This window comes from Onychostoma macrolepis, chromosome 13, assembly GCF_012432095.1.
Source record: "Onychostoma macrolepis isolate SWU-2019 chromosome 13, ASM1243209v1, whole genome shotgun sequence".
In the NCBI taxonomy this organism is placed as follows: Eukaryota; Metazoa; Chordata; class Actinopteri; order Cypriniformes; family Cyprinidae; genus Onychostoma; species Onychostoma macrolepis.
Genome location: NC_081167.1, coordinates 25,355,750 through 25,371,689, shown reverse-complemented (window position 1 = coordinate 25,371,689; position 15,940 = coordinate 25,355,750). Strand labels below are relative to the sequence as shown.

The 15,940-nt window shown below is 34.9% G+C and overlaps 1 protein-coding gene across 4 annotated transcripts in view; it reads right to left on the bottom strand.

The window, feature by feature from the left end:
- The window catches only part of prkg1a (protein kinase cGMP-dependent 1a), an 86,401-nt gene that overhangs the window by 24,712 nt on the left and 45,749 nt on the right, over nucleotides 1-15,940 (bottom strand). For all 4 annotated transcript variants that reach the window (XM_058795636.1, XM_058795637.1, XM_058795635.1 and 1 more), the window contains 2 exons: nucleotides 11,367-11,480; nucleotides 243-348 (listed from right to left, as the gene is read on the bottom strand). In XM_058795636.1, coding sequence (XP_058651619.1) covers nucleotides 243-348; nucleotides 11,367-11,480 — 220 coding nt within the window. The remainder of the gene's footprint in view (nucleotides 1-242; nucleotides 349-11,366; nucleotides 11,481-15,940) is intronic.

Genomic DNA, 15,940 nt, shown 5'->3' with positions numbered 1-15,940 from the left:
AGAGTTTCTGTGGCAATGAATTGCAGAATCTTCCAAGAAACTCGTCTGTTCTGCCTCAGTGTCTTTAAAGTCTTTGAAGAAGACTTCTTTCATCCAGTTTGGCTCGGGAGCCCAACAATGTAGAATTCTGTCTTTAATATGTAAAATATGCCCCATGCTCTCTTCTCTGGATACCATTATGCAAATTAAGATGTCAGATTATAAAGAAAGAGATGCACTTCCATAACAAGACAGCTGCTCACCTTTTCAATAACTCCATGTACTCTGCATGTTTGATGAGTCCCGTCCTCATCATGATGGTCTGGAAACACTGTCTGTCGATGGCCCATAACTTCACACTGGTGACAGCTGAAACACACATCAGAAAACACACCATCAGTCTGTGAACACAGTTTCCTAATCATCAAAACCCAAAGCTTTTCTTGCAATATGAGCTGATCATGAAATGCTGATATTTTTGTCAAATAATTGTGATTAACAATGTAATCGTCTGTTTTATTCATGTCACCTAGAGTGCAAGCTTAATAATATTTACTCTAGGTGAAGAAAACAGATTTATTATTCGACAAAAATATCAACATTTCATGATTAGCTCATATTATATATATAATTATTGCTGTTGGTATGGGCAAAAATTTTGAAATTACTCAAAAATTAAAACAAGGTGACAGCCACAAACTTGAATGTAATACACACAAGTAATAAAACATTATACAACTGCTGAATTCAAACCATAATGATAAACAGCAGTCTAAACATTTACAAAAATTGCAGCATAGACTGCTGGGTATTTCATCATCAAAGTGTGGACTCGAAGGAGGAATGCAAGAATTGAAGACGGCATTCCTGAGAAAGAGATGGCATTTTAGGAAAGTGTGTCTTTAAGACACTCACATGAGTTGTCAACAGCTGTCTATGAAGAAGGAACTACTGTATGATATTAAAAAACTTCAATGTTATATTGAAACTTTGTTTTTCGAGAGGGCCAGACTGCTGTCAAAGTGACACAAGTTTCGTGATGACAGGTTTATATTACAGTCATCACTAAAGCAATAAAAACAAGGTGACATTGATGCATGTGAAAGTGACTTTTTGGAAATGATGCCTTATTTTGTCAAAATGTGTTTATTATTGATTTGCATTCACACACACACACAAAAAAAAATATTGAAGTGCTTCAAACTGCAGAGAGAGAAAAGTTCCAGCAGTGAAGCATAAATAAACAGTGAGCTGTTGTGTCTGAATACAACCACTGACTCACCTCATGCAGGGGAATTCATCTGAATTTATGATGGGCACAAATCTTTTAATAGACTCTTATAACAACAGGAAAATATACTAACTTGGCACGCGAGTTATTTATCATATGAAGTGTAAATACATTCATTATTTATCACACCAAGACACACACCCAAGCCTAAGAACCACAGCATCTAGGAGAACAAATTGTTTGTTGTTAGATACAGAGCATGAATGTAGATTTCACATGTGAAAAATCACACTCACTGAAACCATTATAGCCAGCATGAAATAAAAAATGTGTTGTCTATTTTGTAATTGTAAGACAGACTAAACATGAAGTTCTGAAATTGCTACGTAAGTTGTAGTTTAAGTATGTCAGCTTAATTTAAATAAATCAGAATCAGAATGAGCTTTATTGCCAGGTATGTTTACACATACTAGGAATTTTTTTTCGTGACAGAAGTTTCCACAGTGCAACAAAATGACAGCGACAGAACAAAAAACAAAAAAATAGTAAATAAGGAAACAAGGAATCAGTGGGAAATGTCACAAGCAGTCGATTATTTGATTATTCCTCTTCCATTTCTAAATGTTACAGACCCACCATTAAGCTTGCTAGAATACATGCATAAATCAAATGGTGTCTCCGTGCCTTCGAGGAATAGTTAACACAGTATTATCTATAATATCTATAATGTGAAAAAGCAGTTTCCTCTGAATCAGGAGCAAAAATATAGATCAACCGCAGTTTACAAGCAAAAACAGTCCAAAATCTAAACAAATATGTCGGTGGATTTTGATGTGAGAGAACAACAGAGCATGGACTTTTTCACTGGAGAAAGCATTATTATGGATTATGGACTCCTTGAGAGATTTGTTTCTTATAATCAGGCAACTTTTCACTTCACTTCACAATATTACAGATTAATTGAGTTGTGTGGATTAAATTTGGATGGTAATTGCTTCTCATGTGGACGTCTGTAAAAAAAATACATTTACATGGCACCTGTATGAACCCGGGAAATCACATGATTGTCTGCTGTAAATAAAATTAATTTTATTTACAAATATATTATTATTATTGTGTAAAATGTATTAAAAAATTACTTATTATTAAAACTTTATTATGATTATTTAAATCTCCAGTTTAAAAATAGGAAAATAGACTATAGTTGTATATAATTACACGCAAAATAGTTTTGTATATAACAGTATATAATACACATTTTAAAATCGCATTGCACGGTGGTGGGTGGTCGGCAATGGTCAAAAAGGATTTAAACATTTAATTTTGAATCCATTTCTCCTTAAAAAAAAACCTCAGAGATGAGGATTCGAACAGCAATTAAATTACCACACGGCTTTGGTGTTCCTCAACAAACAGCAGGTAATTCGTTCAGGGATTTTTACGTGGGTGGTGAGAGATAAACATTGACATTCTGAATTCGGACGGCAATAAAATCACTGATTACCCCCTATAAATGGAGCAAATAACCTACGTCCCCATGAGAAACAATTACCGTCCAAATAGGGCTTAATTGTGGATTATTCTGATTTTTTTTTTTTTTTATCAGCTGTTTGGACTCTCATTCTGATGGCACCCATTCACTGCAGAGGATCCATTGGTGAGCAAGGGATATAATATTAAATTTCTCCAAGTCTGTTCCAATGACGAAACAAACACATCTTGGATGGCCTGAGGTAAAGTAAATTTTCAGGCAAGTTTCATTTTTGAGTGAACTGTTCTTTTAAATATTTTAAATGCAATTGTGATGATTCTATTGAGTCACACAAGTGACCTTCAAATGTAGTAGGAAATGCATGTGACCTCATCGTATTTGCTTTGTAAACATAAATAACCACCCAGTTGAAAGATTTGCCCAAGCACACAGCTTCAGCTTCTTCAGTAGGCTATACCTGATATCAGTGGTTCTTGACAAAAATAACAACGAGCACGTTTTTGCTGAGAGTACAATTCAGGTATATTTAGAAACAAAAGCGTGCAGACTTTTGTGTTTTTCCCTTTTAGGTGCTTCGTGGACATGCAGTAACACACTGATGTAGGAAGTGTCTGTAGTGACAAAATCACAGACTTTCTTCTCGACAAAATGCCCCAGCAACTGTGACAAAATTACGCTCAGATTCATTAATTATACATCTCTAACAACACTTTTTACAGCTCTGTTTATCTTTTATTGATATAAGACACTCTCAGTCAGATTTTCAAATCTCAACACAACAGTATTGATCGTTTTACTGAAAGTTGTTGTTGTTAATAACCCAAGGAAACGGTGTTTGTTCTCAACAGAGGTTTTTATAAATCATCACCTCTGACAAGTCAAGACACGCAGCCTGAATGGACAGCTAATATTCTCTCAAGTCCACAAATCAGTCTGGCCAGCAGCAGGTTATATTGGTGTCATCATGCTGCAGTCGTGTAGTAAATGTTGCTTAAAAGAGAGTTGTTTGACTGTACCATGCTCAAGCAACATCTGTAGTATGGATTTGTATTTTTGCACTGATCTGTATTTACACAGGCATCTTAATCATGGTATAAATCTCATGCATGGCCAACAGTCATGTGAACGGTAATGTTTAAAGGAATAGTTCACTCAAACCTGAAAATCTGCTTGAAATGTACTCAAACACATCTCAATTTTCTTTCCATTTACAGTCTAGTATGTTTTAAGTGATTTTTCTTAATTACAGATTCAGCTACAAATTTACAGATCTAGGTGGATCCAAGTTCATCAGACTGATAACTGACAAAGATTAAACAGAATTATCTCCAATACATCTATCATGACAGGTATTGCTAAGACTGAGTTGAGTTTTGTGCCTGACTGACTTCATCGGGTCTAAGCTAAATACTTCAGACTTTCATCTGACACCTGTAGTTTCTTCTGCCTGGAGGAAGAGAAAAAGAATAATCGTGAGAGCAAATAACAAAAAGAGAGCTATGAGCCACACAACGGAGAGACAGACAATCCTGGCAGATTTATTATGTAGTGCAAAACAGCCGTTATGCAGGCGGTGACTTTACTGTTTAAAACACCCACTCTCTGCTGTGTATTAAAGAGAGAGAGCAAAATCAGCTCCTGTTTGGATCTATAATGACATTCAGCCCCGTGGCAGATCAGAATTCATCAGATACACACAACAACTTAACAGCAACCACCTACACAACCGCCAACATATGTTCATGAAGACAAACATTACTTGTGCTGCATTTCAAATTTACTCCATATTTACCTGAATCGAAATCCCTCCTTAAAGCTAGATCAAATGTTTATTTAACAAAACCCTGCACAGCTTCCATCCTCTGATTTATGCATGTATTTCAGGCACCGGAAGAAATGGTGATCGCCGCAGCTGGATGCAGATCTCATTTCTAATCAGGGGCTATGGGTCTGTGCAATGTATTGAATATTCACAATTGTCCTTGTAACAAGTAACATTAAGCACCCAATAAACTATATGAAACAGACTACAATAATAACATAACATGCTTTAAGAATATTTACATAATATTATTTGCATATCATTAATATTAATATTAATTATGAATATAATAATAATAATAATATTATTATTATTATTTATATAATTATTATTACATAAAATAACTAGATTTTAACTAGAAATTAATTAGAACAAGAATATTTAATATGCTTTAAGACCATTTGTTATGAAAAATTACTATAATAATAATAATAATAATTATAATTATTATTATTATTATTATAACAATATGCAACTATAGAGCTTATGTTTTGTTCGTTCTATAATATAATACAATATGCAAATGGCTACAATAAAACAAAAAGCTATATGAATATTTAATATAATATTTAACATTTAATATAGCTGTAAATTGTATATTATTATTAATAATAATATTATGCAATTATTCTTAGATCTTATCATGTTTAGTTATTGTAGTATAATATAATATAATATTTTTATTTATTATTTATGCCAAGGTTTTTGCAATTATAGCTAATTTTCATCTTTGTTTTGGGCAATGCGTAACTGTTTCTTAGTTTAGAATGAATGATTTTAATCAAAAAAATCTCCAATACATACATGCGTAAATATATGGTAATATGTTTTAGCTATATCACCCAGCCATATGTATGATATGTGAAGGTTTTCAGTTTTAGTAGAATTTCCCTGCAGGCCATCAACACCCAGAGATTCATCTCAGCAGCACTGATAAAAATGATGTTCTCAATTAACATGGAGATAGAAGCTGTGTGGTCAGAGGCAACACACGTCCCAGCATGCTTTCTGATAGCACATGAGTTAATATTATTCATGAGGGAGAAGAAACGTATTACTACCACACTTGCCCTGACACGACCTGTTCTCTTCCAACCCTATACTGACAGATTCATCTCCCCCATAAAACCAGATTCACTTTCATGATTTACAAGCAGATATTAAAGGTGTCAAACAGTGTCAGACACAGGCGTTTTCATTTAAAGAGAAAGCAAGAACAATCAGACATGAAAACATTTTGACTACTACAGCATTTCCTGAAGAAGATACCTACAAGTAGGGTGTTAAAGTTTCAAGGCTTGTGAGAAACACTGATACTATTAACTTCATAGTGTTCATTGCCTCTCTCCACTCCCACTTTTTCATACTTTAATGGAGTTTGTAAGGTTAATTAATTTCAGATAATGAAGAAGAAGAAAAAAAGACATTTCCAGAACACTTTGTCTTGTGGTCCAGAATAGACCAGGACTGCATGATGGAGCCACACAGGTTTCATGCTTTTAGCAGCAGGTCTTCTTCAAGTGTTGTCTGCCTCAGTGAATCATTCCAGAGAGATGACAGACAACAGAAACCTCAGGGAGAGTGAACGAATACGACTGCAAGGTATTCTCAAAACACAGATGCACTGCAACTAATATAAACAGCAGTATCCAGGAAACAGAGCGGAGATTTCCATTTCTGCTCTTTCTCCAGAGAAATTGTGCCATCACTTCAAATTTTACAACATTTTCTCAAGGACAATTCCTATTCATTTCAACAGTAAGAAGAAAAACAAATATATGTAGTCCGAGTCTGGAAATGAATGGGGGTCAACAAACACAGAAATTAGAAAAAGATCCAAAAAAAAGTCTTGACAGTCACTTTTTCTGAAAGACAGAGGCAGGCCCAGGTGAACATGCATTTTATTGTTGTTTTGTGCGCTGTATTGTTATTTTGTGTCCTCAGTTCACAGACTATTGCAAAGAACATCATGTACTATTATTATCTCAAAACATGTACTTTTCTAAAAACAAAAAGGATTCAACCCAGAGGCACAATGTAATTCTAAGCAGATATGTTTCAGTAGATTTGTTCAACACAACCAGTGGCGAATTTATGAAAAGTAGTTCAAAGTCTATGAGTGAACTCATCTTTTAAGCTTTTTTAGAACTTCATATCCTGGAAACACAACATTCGAAATTTCAGGACAATGTGGCAATTACACATATAAAATGTAATGCCAATATGAGCAATTTCCTTATTTTGACTCCTACTTTCTATTTTGTGTTCTGAACAGCAAAATCGTTAAAGTTTTTTTTTTTTTTTTTCTTGCAAAACACCAAAAATCCAGGCGTCCTGGCTTTTGTAGTGCATCTTAATATGATTTGATTCCATTTTTGATTCCACAATGTATACATATGTAGAAATAACATAAACATACATGACTTGGCCACGTTTTAAGCATTTTGGCCAGATGGTGGTGCTATCACCAAACTGCCTTTATACAGCTGACATTGTTATAGTTTTGGTTTCATTTCAATACATCAAAGTATTGCAAAAATACAGCCTGACTTCCTGTATGGCACCCTTTTTGACCTGCATAGTCTCAAGATGATCTATCCCAAATTTAATGCAAAACTAATCAAAAGCTGTTGGGAAATTTTAAAATAGTAGCTACATTCAGACAGAATTTGGTTGCAATGAAATTAGTATGATGACCCAAGGAAATAAGAAATTTTGTGTCTATTATACAAACTGCTCATTTAGACAGGAAACAGCCTCCTAATCTGTATTTACATTATGCTGAGCAGTTGGAAAAAGCAAAAAGCATAATCAATACTTCTTTACTTGCTGCATGTCACAAACTAAACTCATGAACATTGCACATTTATTATTATTATTATTATTATTTATTCCTCAGAAGAGCTCATGTTGCAACCTAATAAAAACCTGACTCCAGGAAACTGCTCGAAGCCAGTCGGATTACAACTGGTGATTTTAGCCAGCGTGTTCCATTTGTGTGTGTAGTATGCATCAGATGGTGAATTGAAATGGCACTACAGGGCTGCTGGCTCATTAGGTAAAAGTTTTATCAGTGAACAAAACACCTCCAGCATCAAGTGTTTATATCTCAGTTGGATGGCTGCACAGAAAATGCCTCAGAACACAAATTTCATTTTTGTTCCTTACTGATGGTCACTGCTAAATTCATCTGGGCCAAAGCAAGTTGTATCTGAAATGCAAAGTGATCGCTACTGGGTATGTTTTCCATAATCAGCGAACACAAAAACACATATCAGAGCTAAAATGCCCACTGTTTTATCGAGTTTTCATCAGACATGCAGCAGGACCACAGTTTGAGATACCTAATGTGTATACTTCTAAGTCTCGTTCATGTGCTTATCCCTCAAACTCAAAGCATTACGACTTTCAAGCTTCTGGAATGGCGATATAATCTATACTAGCAAAGCAGCAAGTGGGTTTGTCATGTCAAACTTCCATGTCTGACTTCCTCCTCATGTGGGACAGAGATGGCTCAGCTACATACACAAACATATACTGTATATACACACAAACTCTACTGTATTACCATCTAGAAAGGCAAGAAAATGATAGCAGCTTTTGTTGTATTCTTTTAAATTGGTCATTTCTGGCCATTTACTCTTTCTCTCTTGTACCTACTGCAAATGCTTCTCCATTTCAAATAGTCTGGAGTGATGATATCCAGCCTGAGCATTACAATCTCAGAAATACACACATAGACACAGACTGGCACCACAAGAAGATTAGAACTTCACTGTATTTTAACAATATAAACTGCACTTGTCACACCCCCAGGACTTTAGACACAAAAATGTTCCCTGTAAGATGCAATATCATAATTGAAAGGACTGCATCCTAGAACAGGACAGAAGTCTAAATAAAAGATATGAAAAGATAGATTAGATTAAAATGGATAAATAGATACATGCTAGTTTGGGGTCTGTAAAATTTACAAAAGTCTCATATGCACACCAAGGCTGCATTTTTTGATCCAAAATACAGTAAACAATATGTAGTAATACTGTGAAATAATATTATAAGTTAGAATAATTGTTTTCTATTGCAATATATTTTAAAATGTAATTTATTCCTGTGATGCAAAGCTGAATTTTCAACATCATTACTCCAGTCTTCATTGTCACATGATCCTTCAGAAATCATTCTAATATGCTGATTTGCTGCTCAAGACACGTTTCTTATTATTGTCAATGTTCAAAACAGTTGTGCTGCTTAATATTTTTGTGAAAAACTATTAAAATGTTTTATAAAAATAAAAGGAAAAACAGAAAGAACAGAAAGCTAAAAAGAACAGCATTTATTTGAAATAGAAATATTTTATAACACTGTATTCACTTGTATACTGAACTGTTACAGGTGACCAGTTACCTTTTTTTTTCTAAATGTTATAATTTGAAGGCTTCGCTCAGTAATTACATATATGTGATTAATTTGGTGAATCAGCATTTAATGTATATTTTGTATCTCTTCTAAAAGACAACAACTTATTTAGTTATAAAGATACTGAACGTCTGTGGATACGCTTGCTTTAATAATGTTCTTAGTTTTCCCCCGGGCTTTGTCAGTGTTTCTCTTATGTTGTGCATCCACTTGGGTTCAATAATTACATCAGAGGATTGTGATAAAGAGCCTTCATCTAGCATGTCCTGTGAAGCACTGGACTTGCTCTCTGTTGCTCTGCTCTGTTGTTTATAGCTGTGAAAGGACAGGGCAGCTGTAAGATCACAGCAGGTCAAAACCACTTTAAGCCCAGACATATCTGTGCTGTTTCCCTTGTGCATTCTAATATTCTAAACCACGGCTTCTCCAGAAGACTCATTTACATGCAGACACCACTGGAAACCAACTACAACAAAAGGTGTGTGTTTGAAAGAAAGAGACAGGGAGAGAAAGATGAATAACCACACATGCAGCTATGCAAACACTCGGATGGCAATACAAATGCTTTCTCTGAGGAAAGATGCTGTCTGCCATAGCTAAATTTGTAGTTGCGAAACATTTGAAAATTGTCTCCCCACAATTTGTGGTGTCATTCATGTCTCTAGCACAAACAGTGCAGTTTTATACAGTAATTTGGTATATGAGGTGGGAAAATGCATCTAGGCAGATGACCATTTGTTTATGGTTACAGCTCCATGTAAAAAGCGCAGAGTTACATCACGTCCCTATGCTTGAGCATATTGTGTAAAAATTACTAGGTTTACACGTTCATTACATAAATAAGGATGCAAAAAAATGGACAATATTTTCAAAACAGTGTCATAATTGCTCATTTGAAATGTTATCTGCAGTGCTGTACAATTTCCTGCTAGGTTTCCATAAAAGTTGGAATTATTATCTATTGTAATCAACAACACGCAACAGATGTTTAAAAAGTACAAAATTCATTTAAATTTACATGAACTGAACTGAAGTGAAAACAACTGAAATGAATATTATCCAGATTCTATTCCGAGTGAAATTAGAGATGGGTTTGCTGGTGGCAGTCGTGCACAAGGGACATGTGTCGCATTTGGCCGTGCATGGAGAGATCAGACACATGCATGTCCCTTAATCCCAGCCCAGCTCACTTCCTGTCCCAGACGCTATCCAGAGAACCAAAGACAGAGAGCAGAGGAGCGCAGAAACACCATAAACACAGCCGGAGGAGGAGAGATAGAGTGGAGAGAAAATGGAAGGAGAAAAGAGCCAAGCGGAGGCAAGAACAGAATATGCATGAAGGAGAACAATGGTACAGAGGAAAAAGAAAATGGAGAAGAATGGAATAATAAATGAGAGAAAGGCTTGCAAATAATTCAGAAACCACACAGCACACAAGCCTGTGCATATGAGATGATCTGGCTAAAATCTGGTTAAATGTGTTTGTAATATCTCACAATTTAGACTTTTTTCTCACAATTCTGAATTTATATCTTACAATTAACTAAATTCTGACTTTCTCAGAATTTCTGACAATTCTCAGTTTATATCTTGCATTTTTGACTTTTTTTTCTCTGCATTCTTAGTTTATAATTCGCAATTGCAACTTTTTTTTATCTCTCAATACAGACTTTTTTCTTGCAATTGCAAAGTTCATATATCATAATTAAGACTTTTCTTCTCAGAATTGTGAGTTATAAACATCTTGCAGTTATATGTCGCACTTGTTTATATCTCACAATTCTGTTTATATCTTGCAATTCTATGTTTATGTCTTGCCATTCTGAGTTTATATAACTGAGATTTAAAAAACATCTGAATTGCGATATAAACTCAGAATTGCTAGAGAAAAAGTCTGAATTGTGAGATAAAAAGTCACATTTTTTGACGTCATGTTTTTAATCCCGTGGTGGATTAACAGTGGTCATTAACTATGGCTATTACAAAATCAATTGGAGAAATTTGGGGCTTTTTATAAATGTGGAAAATCCTAATGAAAATGTGGTAAATTGAAAAGAATTGCCAAATTTCAATACTTAGGGTTAGGGGGTTGTTTAAATCACATAATAATCAATAACAGACTACAATATCCAAGAAAATTTTTTCACTCATTTGTTGTCTCCTAATATTAATTCAGCCCTCATATCTCTCTCAATCTGGCCTCCTGTCTACCAATGAAATCACAGATTATCATCACAGATGGAGCGACTAGATGTCTTCGTACCGAGAATTATAATCCTACGGTGGCAGATTGGGAAATGTGGCCTAGAAGAGACTCAAGCTGTGTTAGTCTATGTATGCAGCTGAAAAAATGTCCCTCGCTTGAGCCATCAGAATCCAAATTAGGTTAATTTTATTTATCTCTACACTCTGTTTGTACTCACTTCTCACAGTGGCCGTCCTGGTGCAGTTATAAAGGATGGCGAGCTCTCCAAACACTTTTCCTGGTCCCATAGTGCACAGCTTCAATCCTTCTTTAGACACTTCAACTTTTCCCTCTGAAAAAAAAAAAACACCACAACTGTAAATAACAGAGTAAACACTTTTAAACAATATTTATACACACTGACATAGAGACACATTTAATGAGTTCAGTTTAAAACCAGATCATAATAATTATTCAGGTCAGAATAATGGTGAATTTCATGACACCTGGGAAGAATGTCGCCGTCATTTTAATCTCAAAATCAAAAGTAAAAAACTAAGGAAAATGTTTTGATTAAATTATTAAGTGTAATAATATTTAAACTGAAACTTATTTTTGTTTTCATCATTACATTTTTAAACAAAATTTTAAAGGTGCTGTATGTAGGATTTTGACTCTACTAAAGCATGAAAATACCATAATATGTTTGCAGATATTTAAGAAACATGCTAACTTAACATACTTGTTCATCTGAAAAACAATGCTACAGTCAGTTATTTGAAAATGTGCATTCCGGCCGGGAATGTCTGTGTTTGTTATGGTTTGTGAAACCCGCCCACTGCCAGTTTACCCAATTGTATTTCGGCACCCCGGGTTGCCAGTTGGCCGAAAACACAGCGTACTTAATTTTATTCATCGTCATGTGCGCTCGTTTCTGTTGGTGTCGTTAATCTGGCAACCTGCGTGTGCGTCAAGTCTGAGGAGGAGGGGCCGGGTGAAAAAAACGTCTCCAATATTATGAATTTGGACTGCAATACCTAGTTCAACCACTCGGTGTCAATCCTACATACAGCACCTTTAAAAAAATACTAATGAGAATCACAATGCAGAGATTTTAATGTTCTTAAAAACAGGCTACATACTCATGTATAAAAAAATATTTGTACTTTATTTAAAAATATATATATATTTAAATGTTTAATGAAAATCACAGTGCTATAAGTTCAGTCACCTTTAGTGTAACTGCACATTAAAATACACCTCTCTCTCTCTCTCTCTCTCTTACTCTCTGAGAGGTGTCAACTGTTGATGTGCTGATATGAAACACTGAGCAGAATAACAGGAAGTCGAGCAGCTTTTCTCAATTTTCAGCAGCTGATCACACAGACAGGTGACAACACAGGTGAATGGCCATGTGAGATGAGAGAGAGTAGTGCAGAGAGAGATACTGAAAAGGTGTGAAGGGCATATCAAGGTTGTTGAGAGGAGAGATAGTGAGATATGAGAATGCAAGAAAATGAGAGAAAGAGTTGATGACCCTTCCCTTATGATGGACTATTTGATTTATCATTAATATTCAGCTCTGGCAGTACAGAAAGGATTATGGGGCAGAATGAATTTCATATGGCCTTGACCTAATCAAACCTTTCTCTGCATTAATTATTATCATGGTTCAAAATTAACTTTTTGCCACACTTGCCAACGGCAAATGAATTGAGAAAATTTACAAGTCATAAAAATTGTATTTAACAACTGTATACAATGGAATTATTTAGATGTTTTTACTGGATAATCTTGACAAACAGCACAGATCATTCTGGATGAGCCAGTCTCCGTCTGTCTGCGATATTTCTGTTTTAGTGGCTTAAAGCGAGAAATATTCCACATGTGTGTCACATGGATTTCTTCAGAAAATGAAATTAGGCATTCTAGATGAACTGATACCATTTCCTCTGAGGTAAACGATGCAACAGATGTTTTCCTGAGTAGATGCTTTATGCCTTTGATTTGAAAAACGCAAATCACTTACAACTGAGAGTCTGTCCATCATTCTTAAAGTTTGACATAAAGCTGCCCATTTCATTCTGTTTTATTTACTCACCAAAGCCAAATGTTTCTCATTTATGCATTCTGTGCTTTTAATTTAATCCCCTGATTATGACTTCTCAAATGATTAATCAAATGAGAACAAGTATCACCTTGACACCGAATGTTTTCTCAATATTTTTCAGTTCTGAACAAACTGACATCTCTTTGCGCACAGCTTTAAGAACTATAAACAACATACACAATGCCAGGTTTTGATAATGATATTCACATAGTCAAGACCAGGGTTATAGGGAACACATTTACTATACCATTCAAAGGTTTGGGATTTATTTATATTTTAATAACACTTTCATTTAGCAAGAATGCATTGCATTGATAAAACTGAAGGAAAATATATTTATAATGTTAAAAAACTACTTCATTGTCAAATAAATGCTGTTCTTTTGAACTTTCTTTTCATCAAAGAATCCTGGAAAAAAAATCTATCACGGATTTCACAAAAATATCGAGCAGAACAACGTTTTCAACATTGATAAAAATTTAAAAAGTTTCTTGAACACATTGAGCATATATATTTTAAAAATTCAATTTTAAAATATATTAAATCTACTATTTACGACTTAAACTGTAATAATATTTCTCTAATACGGCACTAAATTTTGAACACTAGTGTAAGCGTGTATACAAGAGAGAAATATAATCATTATAGAAAATGCTTTAAGATCATATTAAAATAAGAGGTTAGAACATGCAAATAACTTCTCATGTACTGTCAGAGTGTAAGATAAAATTCAAAACAGGCTAAGAATTGATTAAAAAGTGACCCACGACAGGCCATAAATGTCTGATATAAAACTAGACTGTGACTATCTGAGCCATTAAATAAATAAATATTAAATATGAACAAAGATTATTATCACCGCAGGACATACTCAAACACTTCAAACAGTCATAAGTCATTCATAAAGTCATAAAAGGATTTGAGCCTAAATAAATACAGCATGAAAATTCTTTAAATAGAATGACATTAATAGTAGGGGAAAAAAACAATGAATACAACCAAAAGCACTGTGAAGACTATGAGCATAAACAGGGTCAAAGTTGTAAAGTTCAGTCCAGAGTTTGTTCACACTGAAAAGCTGTAGTCATTTTAAGTGTCTCAAATGTTTTTCCCAAAGCTAATACACCCACCACCACAACAGGAAGTAATAATGTCCAATAGTGTGACCTCCAGTTCCTCCTCGCACAGACACAGGAAGCTATGACCCGAAGGGTCAAGGACATTGCTGTGAACGACTGATTACATTTCCCAACATGCACTAATGTGCTTCTTTGGCAAAGAATGGAAAACTACGATGCACATACACACACTGACATGTTAAGGGCTGGCAGTGTAAGGCATGTAACATTGCTTGTGCTGTTTGCTCTGTCAAAGTTATTAAGCACTATTGTTCAGAGCAGCTCCTATTAATGCCCTACAGCCAATCATATATTACCCATGATTCACAGAGATAAGAAGTAGAGGAAGAGCGAGAGACAGAGATGTTCCCCTGACATGGGCTCTACTAAACAAACATTAATAACTCAGAGACAGATGCTAAGTGATCGAACAGACAGGAATGAAATAATGCATGAAATGAAATAAAGAGAGCGGACTGCAGATAAGGCCACTGAAGACTGATATTAAATGATGAGAGATTGTCTTGTGTTTACTCTGTAGGCTGAAATGGACTCTGCATGCTATACATCTGAGTAAAACAAAACACTGAGCAGGAAATAATGCAGGGCGACTTGATTTTATCCACTGGGATTTGATTGGACTGAGCAAAGTTGTGCTATGATATTAACGGTTTATATATTTTTTTCCTGCTGTTCATGTTTTGGTTAAATCAGCAGAAAAAATAAATAAATAAATAATAGAATATATAGTATATAACTATACCATTCAAAAGTTTTGGATTTTTTAAAGAAAGAAAGAAATTATAACGTTTATTCAGTGTGCATTCAGTTGATCAAAAGTGAAAGTAAAGACAATGACTGCTGAAAATTCAGCTTTGCCATCAGGAATACATTTTATGTAGGCCTACCTGTATGTAAAACATTTTTGTGCCAATACTTTTTTTTTTAATATAGTGAAAAACAAGTACTGTCACCTTTTTTTATGCAATATTTACTACACTTAAATTATTGAAAATGTTTGTTTTTTGTTTTTTTATTGATTGTTTGATTGATTACTTAAAAAAATAAGGTCTGTTCTACTCAGTGTCTGTCTTTTAGACAAGTTCTCACACTAAAAGTTAGTGAAAGGGATTAAAAGTGAATCAAATGACTGTAAACAAGTTTTAAAGAAAAAGAAGCAAATGAAAAACCAGAAAACAGGACACAGAGATGACGATGTGTGAAGAGAAACAAGTGCACACCTGTAGACCAGTGGAATAATTCATGGGACATTGTTCATTAAACTGGTTGACCAAATTGCAAGACGGCTTCTGTTGTCTGTCATATTGAGTGATCAGAATAAAAAGAAGCCACAACCTTTAACATAGCACCAGATAAGCCTAAGAGCAAGAGAAGTTCTTCTGATATCAATAGCCACGTTTCCACTGTCGGGCCTAGTGCATGCCAGGGCCAGTCGCGTTTCCACTGTCACTTCCGGGGCTTGATTGTGCCTCGTCGGTGCTTCCTCGAGGCCAACGGCCTGGGTTTTTTGGCCCGACGAAAACCCTGGGCCAAAGCGGGCCAACGGGGGCTAGAGGAGTGGTT